The sequence below is a fragment of the Haliotis asinina genome, chromosome 11, assembly GCF_037392515.1.
Source record: "Haliotis asinina isolate JCU_RB_2024 chromosome 11, JCU_Hal_asi_v2, whole genome shotgun sequence".
In the NCBI taxonomy this organism is placed as follows: domain Eukaryota; kingdom Metazoa; phylum Mollusca; class Gastropoda; order Lepetellida; family Haliotidae; genus Haliotis; species Haliotis asinina.
The window spans coordinates 57,459,977-57,476,666 of record NC_090290.1 but is presented as its reverse complement, the minus strand read 5'-3'; the positions used below and the strand labels follow the sequence as shown (position 1 = coordinate 57,476,666).

Sequence of the window (16,690 nt, the reverse complement as noted above, 5' to 3'; positions counted from 1 at the left end):
TCCAGTTACATAAGAGTGTACCAGTTGAGTATGGGAGGAAAGCTCCTGGTGATGCATGTCACACCATGTCTGTTCGGTATCACAACATAGCCTTCCAATTTGGGGAAGTTTTTAACTTGTTTTGAGTAGTATACATATTAAATACCTATAGTTCAATAAAAGTTCCTACTTCCTATAAAGCCAAAGAGAAACACTTCCCAGAAAAATTAAACTGGCTTCCTGTTTCACATGTCCCCTAGTAGAATACCTCAGTCTTGTTCTTGTGCTGCTTTCAATTTCATTGCTTGTTGTTTAACACCACATTCAGCAATATTCCAGCTAAACGACATTGGTCTGTAAATAATAAAGCCGGGATCCAGTTAATTGAATATGATGACATGCCATCAAAGTCAGTTAGACTGACCAACCGATCCAGTGATAGCATTTCACAATAAGTAAGGATTGCTGACAATCAGTTTACCAGAGCTTCGCTGGACAAGGTGTAATTTTGTAAGGATCAAGAAAAATGTCCATCCTCCTCTGAATATGCACTGTCCACTGATGAATTCCAGAGTTTTCAAACAAACAAGAAATAAATTAATGATGTGATTTTCTATTTCAATAGTTAATTAATACAAGCAACAGGATCAATGTTACAGTTGATTTAATCAGAGGTAAGAGATCCAATGTTATTTAACACACAATGATCTTGATCACTGAGAAATAGTCTATATATACAAAAATATATGTCAAAATCTTGCAAGGTAATGACCAATTAAACAGACTAATGAGGGCAACATACTATCAAGCAATTCTGGTGGGACTTGCATAGACACCAACAATTTTCTAACAATACATATCAGAGTGAGTGAGTGAGTTTAGTTTTACACAGCTTTTAGCAAATATTCCAGAAATATCACGCCCAGGGATACCAGAAATGGGCTTCACACATTGTACCCTTGTGGGGAATCAAACCTGGGTTTTCAGTGTGAGGAGCAAACTTCTTAACCACTAGGCTACCCCACCAAGTAGAAATGAGTAGACAGGTTCCTACAGGCTTTGGATAACATTTCAGCAGTTTAGAGTTTAGGTAAGAAGAAAGACAAGATGAACAATCAATGTGACTGCAGGTATTTGATCTATTTCATGATTGTTTCAGAATTTTACTGTGGACCTCTGAGGTTTTACAAAAGTGATCAGGAAAGGACCTGAGTCAAACCATGATCATCTGAGGACGTTTCAAAACAAACAAGTATTAAGAGCCAGGTGTCCTGAGGTGCACTGCTTTCTCTGATGTTTGTACAGAAACCTATTCAAGTGATTAATGTCCTGAGATGATCTTGACCCAAATACTTCATCACAGACTTATAGAGGTCAAATGATTTTTGGGAACCTGGGTCTTGCTCTACAACATGATCTAACGCTAGGATGACTGAAACTCCCTTCCAAACTTATGGCAGCTACAGTCCTTAGATCATTTTGTGGAGCCTTTGCCTTGTTCACCAATGCGTAAGTAGAGAGATACACTTTATGGATGAGCAACCTCTAAAATTGCCACTTGAAATGCAATAGAAATCATACTGTGTTTGAACTCCCATACACTGACATGGGTTTCTGTCAGTCTTAGTGCTGAATTCATTTTGGGGAGCCTATGCCTTGCTCAATGATGCAATAGTAATAGCAAGGTGATGTTAAGTCTCATACTGTATCACAGACTTTCATCAGTCGTAGCGATAAGAATGCTATAAGAGCCCAGGTAACTATCCTCACTCTGATGTACTTGACAATACCAAAAATGAACCTTTCAAATATTCAGACAAGTGATGATTGATTGATCTAAGAAATGATCTGTAAATGTTTCATTGTCTGCAATGGAACCTGTCCAAAGCTACAGATAATAGCTTATATTTTGATTCATAAAGATTGAATATGACAAGCAGCATAGACCAGTTTGATAACTTCTGCGTCTGAGTCCAACATATATACATCATTTATCCAAGTTTCTCAGCTCTACAGTCAGCCCAACTCTGCATAAACTTTACAAGTGACGAAGCATTACTCAGCTCTCATATCTCGTAACAAGGATGACTGTTCTATTGCAAATGTCACATCAAAATCTATCAGAAAATAATAAAAGATTGAAATACATTCTCCATTTGTATGTAGACAGTGGAGATAACTGATCCCCATTTACATATGATACTGATATATACACAGTTCTGTGCGATAACACTCGCTGATTTCCCGCCGTCATATATCCTGTCAAACTGAACAGATGTTTCTCATTGATCACAAGGATAATTTACATAGATTCTTAACTGTCAGCATTTTGATTGCAATATTCATCACCTTGTGGATGAAAAACAATTATTTTGTCCATTTTGTTCACTGGTTTAAACTGTGTGAATAAGGGAGAATCAACATTTAATACAGAATGCATTCAGCCCAACATGAATTAGTGTGCAGTAGTCATGTTTATCCTACCAGATAAACAGTATCACCAGCATACAGCAACATGCTTTTTAAACATTTCATGTCACAGGCTTTTTGTCTGACCCAGTATATATGTAAAACAAATACCAGAATTCTGTGAATACCGTTTTGTTTAAGTTAAACTCTATACTGACACTTATTCAAAACAGAGGTTTCCCTTTACACTTAATTGACAAAACAACATATTTCAAATACTAAAAATTGTATAAAAGAAAAAAAAATCCTAGCCATTCTCATTTTGAAATTGTTTTCAGAACAAACATATACTTTTAAGGAGTTAATATGCAGACAATAGTATTGCATGTACTAGCATGGTAACTTATTGTCAAACACTTCAGTGCAGGATATATCGCAATACAGGTTCCTGAATTGCTATATATTGCAATGAAAATTATTTGCCCCAAACCACTGCCCTATAACACACTTATTATCATGTAATTACTTCCTAAAGATATCAACATCAAAATAAATCTAATAATTCAATCTTTGAAGAGATTATACAAAGTCATACGAGTTCCACTCTGGACTTCAGGTACAGAATGTATTACTTTGATCTAATAACAACTCCTTTGTATGTATTTTCTAACGTATCAATCTAAATGAGTTGTAAAATACAACCTCAGAAGAGGTTGTCAGAAGACAAAACATCATAGAAATGTACCTGACGTACCAGACATATAAGCCAGGAGATATAATTCAGCCATAAGTGGGATACATAAGGCTGGACAAGCACTTTGAATCGAACACAATACCAAAGTCCTGCTTTGTAAATGATAAGGCAAGATCCGAGCCAAGGGCTCACATATCATAGCAAATTAAATGTCTCAAAACAGAGATGCTTCTAGCTGCCTGTTTGCAAACCATTACTTGACTAACACATCGGCTCTGGACATCACACCATACGCATTATTTGTATTATTAAGTGACACTTGGAAAACATGCTGGTAACAGTAATTTGATGTTTTGTGCGATTGCCTTTTATATCATCGACCCAGAATAGTTCACAGATGAATGAAAAAGTACAAGTACAACAAAATATGTGACTGATCAGATTACCTCTACTGACATGAAATCTGAACACGAAACAAGAAGGAATTGGTTATGAAGTCTTTAGTGGATGACTGGTCTCTGACCAAATTAAAGCCATATACATGTGGAATTGAATAGCTTATAGTTAAATGCACATGTGTGGGGGATGAATGACAGCATATATGTTGAATGATGACTGGTCATACACAAAGAAATGATATCCTTGGCAAACATGAAGTTTCTTGGACCAACAGCCCCTCTTTCTCCAGCTGATTGGTACTTTCTAAAACTGGACACTCACAAAGCAGATTCAAATATATTTGTGCCTACACTACCACTTGCTTGAAAACCCATCAAGTACAAACATTAATTGTATTGCCAAGAGAGTCTTAAAGTTTAGATACATGTGTCCTTACATAAAACCAATTCCTAAATGATATTGTACTGCTTCATCCAGTAGTTTATTTCGTCTCAGCTTTCAAGGATTCCATAGTAATTCATACAAAGATCTAAGATAAGTAAAAATCATGGGCCATTATTCCAAAACCTGGCCCTGAGTTGCCAGTAGATGGGCCTGAAACTTTGACTTACGTTCACTACTGCCAATTTTGTCAACAAGTGACTATATCAATATAATCTTGTCCTGATTTGTGTCTTTATCAACATTATAACTCTAAAACATGACAGCAGCAACTTAGTTTAATTCTTATTGTAAACAGTCATTTTAAAGATCGCAATTCTGATATTTCTTTCTACCTAATTTCCTTAGTTTTAAGATTGGGATACCTAGTAATGAAGCAAAAATAAGGAAAAACCAAAATTTTGAACAATTCTGCACAAATGAATCTTCCTCCCAAGACCAGTGTTTGGTATATCTCTGTATCTTCCACATACAGGAATGGGATGTGAAAGAAGCACAACTTACTACACAATCACTCTGAATAATGAACAGTGTTCATTAATCAGTTTCTGTTCATGCTACAATGTATACTACTGACCAGTGCACATTCACCATGGTCTTCATCATACACAAAGTTCCAAACATTAATCAAACATTAATCTACCTGTTCAGGGGCCGGTTGTTCAACACTCAGTTATCTGTAACTGTTGGTTAACTCCTAACAGCATGAGGTATGAACAACATTTTGAGAGTTGGTCCTTATGTGTGTTAACATAATGTCATGTTAACATTTTGTTTAAAGATAACAGAGTTTAGAACAAAAAAGATACCCCTCTGTTATTAGTTAAGTTGACAAAAAGCACTGAATGCCTAGTTATAAGTTAACAGAGTTTTGCGCAACAAGATAACCCTCTGCCATTAGTTAACAGTCAATTAAATACAGAGAAGTGCTGTTAAAAAGTAATCAGAGGTTTGCACAAACAGAAAACCCTCTGTTATAAGTTAACAGTCAGCTAAATGTACTTAATGGGCGGTTAAAAGATAACAGCTTGAACAACTGGGCCCAGTTGAATATATCGAAGATAGATAAGTAACAAAAGCAACATCCTCTGAATCAAGATAAGACCAATGACTGATCCAATTGTTGAATATTGCTGATGATGAGAAAGCAATGTAGTAGACGATGACTGATGTAATTTATGTTCATGATGTTGAAGATGGTGCTGAAAGTTGCTGATGACTAGGCGGGGCATAACGTCAACGTTTCCGCCGACACACGCGTTTGTGTTCTTTGTGCCAATGTTCTTGTTGACATTTCACGCTACAGTAGGATGTGTTCCAGCAGCAGTGGTACATGGCCTCTTCCTCACAGTTAAAACACTGAAATGTAAGCACCAAGTAAATCAGTCACAAGAACAGCACAAACAATCACATTTTAATTTAGTTTTACTAACATCATAAAGACAGTTCTGTCCCACATCAATTTGACTTCATTCATAGACAACAAACTCCATCTACAAATTTAAAAAACATAAAAAAGTTTCAAAATAGTTATGATTCAAATGCTTATGAAACAATACACATTTAAACATATTTAGCTGCTTAGCTAGCGTCAAATACCAACTGTCTAAACTATCTCCTTGCCTACTGCTGCACCATCTAGTGTTTACTGTCCATCCATCTGACTGCCCATTGTCAAACATCAAGTACCTGCTGTTCATGAACCTAAGTTCCAACATTTGCACTAGATAGTACCCAACCCATCAAACTCTTTCAAAAACAGGGGCGGTGGGGTAGCCTAGTGGTTACTGCGTTCGCTTGTCACACCGAAGGCCCGGGTTCGATTCCACACATGGGTACACTGGGTGAAGCCCATTTTCTGGTGTCCCCTGCCGTGATATTGCTGGAATATTGCTAAAAAATCGGCGTAAAACTAAACTCACTCACTCACTTTCAAAAACACACTGACGGACCCAGTGTGTAATTGCCTAATGCCTGACAGCCTACTGACCCTTTAAACAAGCACCTGCAGCCCAACTACCAAACTCTTCTATGACTACACTGACTAACCCAGTAACAGCCCGAGTGCCTACTGCCCCTTAAATAAGTACCCACTGACTCTCCTAAACACACAGAATGAGCCACTGTGTAAGGACCTACTGGAGAGTGCCTACTGGAGAGTGCCTACTGCCTGAGTGCCTACTGCCTGAGTGCCTACTTACCCACTGCTTCTTCTTGGTCTGTGATATGTCCTGCTTGTGTTTCTGGGCCAGTTTCTTCATTTCCTCCATGTACTGCTCCTTACATTTCTCCTCAGCCTGTCGCTTGGCCCGATCAATCTCACGCTGCGTATTGGTCAGAGCTCGTGACACTGCTTGCTGCTTGTCTTCCTCAAAGTCCTTCTTTAGCTAAAATGGAACATGCCCAATTTCTTAATTCTTGCCCTCAGCATGGCATCAAAGTAGTAGCCATGACATATCTATCAACATGAAAACAAAAAACCCAGCCAGGTATTCAAAACAAACAAAGTAGCCAGTCAGCCTAATCTTGAACCTGAACACCTTGTAAAAAATATATAAGAAATGCAAGTGAAATACTGATGCTGAAAGGTCACATACAACCAAAAAATCAAACATATTTAAAACACAGTTATCACTTATTCCTGATATAAAAAATGCATTGCTTATAAAGAAAAAACAAACAAACAAAATTATATAATTGCAAAACAAAAGTGCAATATTTTTGTACTTGGGTTCACCTCCCTCGAAACAAAGCAGACGCGATACTGAATCTAGTCAGAGCTGGTGGGTGTGCACTCAAGTGTAACGAAGCCTTTTCATTGGCCGCCGGTTCATTTGCCGATACACTTAGTCAGCTGGACTGGACTCGGGTGCACGAGTCATAAATCAATTTATTTTGTTTATGGCGCATAGCCTGATAGGTGATAGTTTCAAATTGCATCATGTGGTCAATGATTGAAGTTGTGCATTGCATATTGTCATTAGTAGACAGACAGGCAGACATAAAGGTGTCAATAAACCAGACATTGAGTTTTCTCTCTGACAGTCTGGTTATCACATTCAACATGTTTTTGTTTTTTTTATGTAACGAGTAGATTATTTACTTGTTTGTGTGCACAACCATATATATACTACTACCCCAGCGCTGGGGGAAAATTAGTGAATCGTTTTAACTTCTACTTCGCAGGCTATATTTCATCGTGTTTTTTTAAAACTTTATAGGCTGAATTGGCATTTTTGATGATTTGGTCTGGTTAGTAGATACCTAAAGGTATCAGAATCAGAAAAGTTGTGTTTTATGCTGTTTGTGACCTTCAACATGCTTGATCACCTCTGGGTAACACGAAAAACCAAAACAAAAGTTGGACATGTTTGAAGGATAGAGCAAGTAAATTTGCTGTTTGTTTTAGCTTTCAGTTGGTTTTCAAGTGCCAATATACATGTTCTCCAACGTTCTCACAAACTTTGACAAATTAGGCTATATTACCAAGACCTTTACCAAATCATCCGAAGAATGGACATAGGGCCTGACCATGAAATTTGCCAGAATACAACTACTTCAAGCAGTAACCAATGTTATGTTTGAATTGATATTTCCTTTGCTTTTCGGGTAGCTTGTACAAGGCTCACAATGTGTCCCAAAGGATACATGATTTTTCAGGACACAATCAGATGAAGAATTTGCCTCCAGAAATCAAAGATAAAAGCGGAAATGCATAAAAGATAGAGGCAAGCTTACCCTTTCCTCTAGTTTTGAAAGGGCTTGATCTTTCTGTTCTTTGAGCTCTTTCTTCAGAGTCTCAAACTCAATGTTATTTTTAGACGTCTTCTCCTCATTGACACCCCCACTGCTTGGGTGTACAGGTGACGTCTTCACTTCATCTGTCTGCACCGAGACTGCATGCACTTTCTGAAACACAAGCCATCAACAGCTGCATGTCAAGCTGACCTCATCTAATAGGCTGCAACAGCTTTTTGGAACATACATGTGTCACAGAGTTTCTGCTGTTGTAAATATATTGTTTCCTTTCTTGGACTTTCTATAGGCAACTTTTATCCCATGGAATGTGCCAAGGGTTTTGTTGGTCTACAGTTCAGAAAATGCTTTAGGTTTGTTTTCTACTGTAATATCTCAGTAATATAATGGTGTCCTATCAATAATCGGGTGTGGACAATACAGAAATCTGAAAGTGTGAGCAAGCAGTCATTCACCAAGTTAGTATACGATATGATGCCACCATCAAGTAACTTGCCAAGCCTGACCACATAATTAGGCAATGAACCTACTGCATTTTGAAATTTGACATAGTCTCACTGTCAAATAGACACCTCTTACTATAATCTGGAACCACTCACTGTAGGTTAAGTTAACACTGCAAATAGTTTAAGTTTACCTAGACTGGTCTGAGAACAATATTTCCATGTCATGTAAACCATCCACAAATTATTCTAAGATGAAAATCTAAAATATATCTTGACACAAATGATTCTTTGCAACCATAAATGCATGTGCAACTTTGCACTTTTACAAGTTTGAAACTTGAAGGACTTACTGGTTTGATTGTTTGCGTTGATGAAGTTGTTGTATATATTAGTGGTGGTGGTGGAGGTGTGGACATTTTGGATGGTGATTTAGCTTGGTTGTCTTCACTGGAGGTGACTACCAACGTGTCCTCTGGAGATGAGGCCTGGAAGAGAAGTTGCAGGTGATGAGAGGTTTGATAGTAGGATGGATACTTCATTACTCGTCTGCAAAAATGACCTATGTTGATAAAAGTGTTAGTGTACAAATAATTGCTACAAGTTGTTCCGGGACTTACGATGTCTTACATTAACTTTGAACCCTAACAATATGGCCACCAAAGAATTGAGAAGTATGTCAGTGCCAATACTTGCTACAGTTCAAGCACAACATTTTTGTGATGGTGACTGATTTTCAACTGATTCATGCAGCTAGTTTTAGCAATAATTCAGAAACATCAGGTTAGGGAGACACACAGGTTGGTAACGGCCTAAGAAGCAGCACTGAAACATTGCCAAAAGGCAATAAATACGTAGTGATAAAGTTGGAGGTTCTCTTCTTATCCAGCTGACTTGTGCAGAACATCTATCATTTTTCACTCATGAGGGCAAGGTAAGCCCTCTTCGCACAGGAAGCCTGCTACTACCATCACAATACTACTGTACCACTGGAGTCTATGTCAGGGAATGTTGCACCATCATGTTAGCTAATAACACTGTAATATCCCGTTCCTTTGAATTGTTTGGCTTGCATTGTACAATACACATCAGTATTTTTAGATAAGCCTGAACATACAATGTCCAAACGTTCAATGCAAAGAACAGGCTACTGACACTTGAAATAAATGGTATTTACTCATGATGTTTCATGAAGATTGAGTTTTCTTGGTCTTTAATTCTGGAGATACTGAATTATTACTATGTCTGTTAAGGAGTTCCAATGTAAAGAGTATTTTAGATTGTTTAAAATGCAATCCTTCATTTCGGTCAGCAATATTTAAGCGGTGACGGCGGTCTGTAAATAATCGAGTCTGGACCAGAAAATCCAGTGATGTGTCAACCAAGTCAGCAAGCCTGACCACCCGATCCTGTTAGTCGCCTCTTACAACAAGCATAGTCGCCTTTTATGGCAAGCATGGGTTGCTGAAGTCCTATTCTACCCTGGGACCTTCACAAGTCTCTATGCAATTGAGAAGTGATGACATGTATCGGCCAAAAAAGCGAGCCTGTCTTCCTTTTAGTCGCCTAATGCGACAAGCATGTGTGGTTCCATGACTTTAATAAAAGCGGCACAATATATATCAAGACAAAATCTAACACTGACAAAACTGAACTAAAAACAATCATTATTTAAAGGTCACATGCAACCAAAAAATCAAACATAATTAAAATACAATTATCACTTATTCATGACATCGAATATACATTGCTGCTTGTTAAAAAACAAATAAACAAAATTATATGCGCACAATCGCGATTCAAAAGTGCAATATTTTGTACTTGGGCTTACTTCCCTCGAAACGAAGCCCTCGGGAGACCGAACCCAGTCATAGACGGGTGGCTGTGCACTCAAGGGTAACGATGACTTCCGATTGGCTGGTTCATTTGCTAATACACTGAGGGCTCATTATGTGTACAGAAAGATGAGTCCTCAGCGTTTGATGGGCCTTTTATAAGTATGGCTAGTCACAAGAAAGTAAGATTCTGTATGGATAACAGCTTCTTTTATTGTACTTGATGCATCGTTTCAGTATGGATTCATATACTGTTGTCAAACAAAATCATTTAAACTAGAATAAGTTGTTATCCCTAGAGAATGTATATAGAGATGATGGGGTTTGTAAATACACATTCTCTGAATTTGAGTTCGATCAAATCAAAAATCATCTCAGCAGAGATGGTGAACTACTGCATCACTGGAAAGTGTCATTCGTCCAAGTACAAAGCAGGACTTGAAAGAGTTTGCACCAGCTTCCGTCAAATCCAGTCATCCGAAAAAATGGATGTAGTTTGTTTGCAACCCACAGACACAAAAACTTGTCATGTGTACAAGTATCACACCTGTCTAATTACATAATGTGGCAGAGACTGGACTCGGGTGCACGAGTCATAAATCAATTTATTTTGTTTATGGCGTGGAGCCTGATAGGTGTTAAGTTCAAATTGCATGTGGTCAATGATTGAAGCTGGCTATTGTATTTTGTCTTTAGCTGACAGACAGGCAGGCATACAGGTGTCAATAAACCAGACATTGAGCTTTCTCTGTGACAGAAGCTGCTTACTACAGTCAACAAGCTTGTTTATGTAACGAGTAGATTATTTACTTATTTGTGTACACAACCAAGATTAGACTACTGCTCACGACCTCATACTCCGAGCATGCATACTGTTTCAAGCTCCGCGAACCTATTCACTGCGCATACGTTATGGGCGCAGCACAGCACAGCTGTTGAAACTAGTTTTCAGTAGAATTTAGTGAATCGTTTGGACTCCGATTTCGATTTCGATGGCTTTTTTTTCCATTGCGTTTTTTTCAACTTTATAGATTGAATTGGCACTTTTCATGATTTGTTTTGGTAAGTGCATACCTAAAGGTATCAGAATCTGCAAAGTTGTGTTTTACGTTGCATGTGACCTTTAACTACATTAAACACAAGAACAAAAACTATTTTTAAGCATACATGTTTTCTCCTGAATTACACTTATTTCTCTACCCTGGCAAAACAATTCAACTTGGCTGAATATTATTCAGTAGCTTCTTTGAATAACCTTTTAGAAGTTTGGATGTATGATGTTAAACAAACTTTATGGAAACTTCTTTTATTTCATCAGTGTGATGCTTTGTGAAGCAGGAATGAGTAAGTGCCACATTTCGATACAGATTCTTCCACTGTCATGTAGGAATTCCTGTATTCCTGTCATCCCTGCCTGACAATGGTACACAAACCTGTATGAAAACATCACACTAATGTTGTTATTCTGTAGTGCTATACCAAATGGACCATAAGGCAAATAACATACATGTTATGAATACTGAGCAACAAGTACAGTAACAAGTCAGCAGTTAATGCATTATTCAGGGAAGCTATAACAGAATACCTGACATATTTTACTTCTTGACAACACAATGTATCAGTGACCTCATACTGTCAAATTAAATGTATGAATTTGAGAAAAAAGTGTGTTTTACTAGAAATTGAGCTATATGTATGATAATGAGACAAAATGAAATGGAAATTCTCCATGCCAGTATTGGTCAGAGGCAGCAAGCCTATAAATGTTGGATTCAGTCAATATGATGCAGGGTGATGGGTTGATTCACCTAATATGGTAGGGGATTGTAAAAGCCATATTACTGATTGAGTTAAATTTTATGCCACACTCAGCAATGTTCCAGCTATTATGGCAGCTGTCTGTGTATAATCAAGTCTGGACAAGACAATCCAGTGATCAACAGCATAAACATCAATGTGCACAATTGTGAACCGATCACGTGTCAACCAAGTCAGCGAGCCCAACCACCCGATCTCGTTAGTCGCCTTTCAGGACAAGCATAGTCGCCTTTTGTGGCAAGCATGGGTAGTTTAAAACCTAGTTTTAGTGACATGATCTAACTGTGTTTGTTATTGAACTCTTCCCCAGTATTATTCCAGTTACATTGCCTAGGACAAGTTGAATTTAATTCCCACAGTCTTAGAGACATTAGCTCATATTAGTGACAAGAAAGAAGATGGAATTACATGGAGGTGAGAGTCCAAGACTTAAAAAGCACAGTAAGACCTCAATTATCTGGGTGATTCATCTGGACACCAGGTTTTCACATTTTATCATTGTTTCTATGAAACAATATGGCTAAATCTACATAAAACTGGCTCACATAGAGAAATATATGTTGTCTAAGTTTGCCATAGTCTCCAGTTGTTCTGAGAACTGCATCTGTCCTGGACAGTGTGCTCAGCTAATAACAATATGTGAGTGTTGCAGCTTTTAGCAATATTCCAGCAAAATGTGGGCGGGTGGACAACATATATGAGTTTGTTAATGACAAATACAGGCATCTCATATACAGTGAACTTGTAAAGAGTAGTTACAATTTTATGTAAATGCTTTAGTATCTGACATTTAAGACATTAATCAGGAACAGTAAAAGAGAAATTATCTGAACAAACAATGTTGGCGAAGTGATACCAACAATGCAGCAACATTACAACAAGTGGTACTCAAATGCTAGTTTACTAATCAGATCTGACCCATAAACCATACTACTCAGCTGCCAGGATGTGAGTGAGTGAGTGAGTGAGTTTAGTTTTACGCCACACTCAATATTCCAGCAAAGAACAGGCTACTGACACTTGAAATAAATGGTATTTACTCATGATGTTTCATGAAGATTGAGTTTTCTTGGTCTTTAATTCTGGAGATACTGAATTATCACTATGTCTGATAAGGAGTTTCAATGTAAAGAGTATTTTAGATTGTTTAAAATGCAATCTTTCATTTCGGTCGGATGGTATGGGTTTAACTCCGCATTCAGCAATATTCCAGCTATTTGGCGGCGGTCTGTAAATAATTGAGTCTGGACAAGACAATTCAGTGATCAACAACAAAAGCATCAATCTGCGCAATCAGGAACCAATGACATGTGTCAACCAAGTCAGCGAGCCTGACCACCCAATCCTGTTAGTGAAAAATGTGTGGATGTTGAACAAATCTACCAATGACAACATGATACTCCTTTCAATGTGGCTATATTCTCTTAAAGCTTTCAGCATGTAATGTGTAAACATTTGCAAACCTGGGCTGGTGATAACTTAACCCTACATTTTAAAGGGGCCTTTTTAATACTAATCTTGGGTTTATCAGAATTAACAAATGCACTGCCAGTTTACATAAGATGACATAATGCAAAGGTCAGAACTTACTGATTCACATTTTCAAGTCTGTATCAATTTTCAAAATGTAGAATTTACTAATCTATTGCAATAATCTGGTCTGATAACTACATAGCTTGAGCAACCTTACCCACAACTTGGTGACAAACGGCTAAGTTAGACTACATAACACAATTGGAACAAGTCAGATCAATCATGATTGCAAAGTGAACAAAAACTGGTTCTAAGTGTTGTAAGTTCATGCAAATGATGTACAATAAATGTCGACCAGAGCACCTTATAGTTAAATGCAAACCTAATAGATAAAGGCATCCAGACAACAGAGTTCCAATATATGTGTTAATAGTGTAAGGTGACCATGTGCACAAGGTCTATGAAATGTGACTACAACTACGGATGTTAACACTGTTATTGTGCTCTCAAGGAAATCAGAATTAGTTCATCATGCTATATATCACTAGCTTACATGATGCAAGCAACAATCCAGTCTCAGGGAGAACACATTCATGTTCCTGAGGGAGCCCGGAAATACTTGTTTTCTTTGATAGTACTGAGTGAGTGATGTTTTACCCCACACTCCAGCAATATCAAGAGGGAGCCCGGAAATACTTGTTTTCTTTGATAGTACTGAGTGAGTGATGTTTTACCCCACACTCCAGCAATATCAAGAGGGAGCCCGGAAATACTTGTTTTCTTTGATAGTACTGAGTGAGTGATGTTTTACCCCACACTCCAGCAATATCAAGAGGGAGCCCGGAAATACTTGTTTTCTTTGATAGTACTGAGTGAGTGATGTTTTACCCCACACTCCAGCAATATCAAGAGGGAGCCCGGAAATACTTGTTTTCTTTGATAGTACTGAGTGAGTGATGTTTTACCCCACACTCCAGCAATATCAAGAGGGAGCCCGGAAATACTTGTTTTCTTTGATAGTACTGAGTGAGTGATGTTTTACCCCACACTCCAGCAATATCAAGAGGGAGCCCGGAAATACTTGTTTTCTTTGATAGTACTGAGTGAGTGATGTTTTACCCCACACTCCAGCAATATCAAGAGGGAGCCCGGAAATACTTGTTTTCTTTGATAGTACTGAGTGAGTGATGTTTTACCCCACACTCCAGCAATATCAAGAGGGAGCCCGGAAATACTTGTTTTCTTTGATAGTACTGAGTGAGTGATGTTTTACCCCACACTCCAGCAATATCAAGAGGGAGCCCGGAAATACTTGTTTTCTTTGATAGTACTGAGTGAGTGATGTTTTACCCCACACTCCAGCAATATCAAGAGGGAGCCCGGAAATACTTGTTTTCTTTGATAGTACTGAGTGAGTGATGTTTTACCCCACACTCCAGCAATATCAAGAGGGAGCCCGGAAATACTTGTTTTCTTTGATAGTACTGAGTGAGTGATGTTTTACCCCACACTCCAGCAATATCAAGAGGGAGCCCGGAAATACTTGTTTTCTTTGATAGTACTGAGTGAGTGATGTTTTACCCCACACTCCAGCAATATCAAGAGGGAGCCCGGAAATACTTGTTTTCTTTGATAGTACTGAGTGAGTGATGTTTTACCCCAGACTCCAGCAATATCAAGAGGGAGCCCGGAAATACTTGTTTTCTTTGATAGTACTGAGTGAGTGATGTTTTACCCCAGACTCCAGCAATATCAAGAGGGAGCCCGGAAATACTTGTTTTCTTTGATAGTACTGAGTGAGTGATGTTTTACCCCAGACTCCAGCAATATCAAGAGGGAGCCCGGAAATACTTGTTTTCTTTGATAGTACTGAGTGAGTGATGTTTTACCCCACACTCCAGCAATATCAAGAGGGAGCCCGGAAATACTTGTTTTCTTTGATAGTACTGAGTGAGTGATGTTTTACCCCAGACTCCAGCAATATCAAGAGGGAGCCCGGAAATACTTGTTTTCTTTGATAGTACTGAGTGAGTGATGTTTTACCCCAGACTCCAGCAATATCAAGAGGGAGCCCGGAAATACTTGTTTTCTTTGATAGTACTGAGTGAGTGATGTTTTACCCCAGACTCCAGCAATATCAAGAGGGAGCCCGGAAATACTTGTTTTCTTTGATAGTACTGAGTGAGTGATGTTTTACCCCACACTCCAGCAATATCAAGAGGGAGCCCGGAAATACTTGTTTTCTTTGATAGTACTGAGTGAGTGATGTTTTACCCCACACTCCAGCAATATCAAGAGGGAGCCCGGAAATACTTGTTTTCTTTGATAGTACTGAGTGAGTGATGTTTTACCCCACACTCCAGCAATATCAAGAGGGAGCCCGGAAATACTTGTTTTCTTTGATAGTACTGAGTGAGTGATGTTTTACCCCACACTCCAGCAATATCAAGAGGGAGCCCGGAAATACTTGTTTTCTTTGATAGTACTGAGTGAGTGATGTTTTACCCCACACTCCAGCAATATCAAGAGGGAGCCCGGAAATACTTGTTTTCTTTGATAGTACTGAGTGAGTGATGTTTTACCCCACACTCCAGCAATATCAAGAGGGAGCCCGGAAATACTTGTTTTCTTTGATAGTACTGAGTGAGTGATGTTTTACCCCACACTCCAGCAATATCAAGAGGGAGCCCGGAAATACTTGTTTTCTTTGATAGTACTGAGTGAGTGATGTTTTACCCCAGACTCCAGCAATATCAAGAGGGAGCCCGGAAATACTTGTTTTCTTTGATAGTACTGAGTGAGTGATGTTTTACCCCACACTCCAGCAATATCAAGAGGGAGCCCGGAAATACTTGTTTTCTTTGATAGTACTGAGTGAGTGATGTTTTACCCCACACTCCAGCAATATCAAGAGGGAGCCCGGAAATACTTGTTTTCTTTGATAGTACTGAGTGAGTGATGTTTTACCCCAGACTCCAGCAATATCAAGAGGGAGCCCGGAAATACTTGTTTTCTTTGATAGTACTGAGTGAGTGATGTTTTACCCCAGACTCCAGCAATATCAAGAGGGAGCCCGGAAATACTTGTTTTCTTTGATAGTACTGAGTGAGTGATGTTTTACCCCAGACTCCAGCAATATCAAGAGGGAGCCCGGAAATACTTGTTTTCTTTGATAGTACTGAGTGAGTGATGTTTTACCCCACACTCCAGCAATATCAAGAGGGAGCCCGGAAATACTTGTTTTCTTTGATAGTACTGAGTGAGTGATGTTTTACCCCAGACTCCAGCAATATCAAGAGGGAGCCCGGAAATACTTGTTTTCTTTGATAGTACTGAGTGAGTGATGTTTTACCCCACACTCCAGCAATATCAAGAGGGAGCCCGGAAATACTTGTTTTCTTTGATAGTACTGAGTGAGTGATGTTTTACCCCACACTCCAGCA

At 38.5% G+C, this 16,690-nt stretch overlaps 1 protein-coding gene across 4 annotated transcripts in view; it reads right to left on the bottom strand.

The window, feature by feature from the left end:
* Positions 1–626: 626 nt before the first annotated feature.
* Positions 627–16,690, bottom strand: part of LOC137255678 (zinc finger MYND domain-containing protein 11-like) — a 47,531-nt gene continuing 31,467 nt past the window's right edge. For all 4 annotated transcript variants that reach the window (XM_067793162.1, XM_067793163.1, XM_067793164.1 and 1 more), the window contains 4 exons: positions 8,475–8,609; positions 7,661–7,831; positions 6,124–6,309; positions 627–5,281 (listed from right to left, as the gene is read on the bottom strand). In XM_067793162.1, the coding sequence (XP_067649263.1) occupies positions 5,159–5,281; positions 6,124–6,309; positions 7,661–7,831; positions 8,475–8,609 (615 nt within the window). In that variant the 3' untranslated portion in view covers positions 627–5,158. The remainder of the gene's footprint in view (positions 5,282–6,123; positions 6,310–7,660; positions 7,832–8,474; positions 8,610–16,690) is intronic.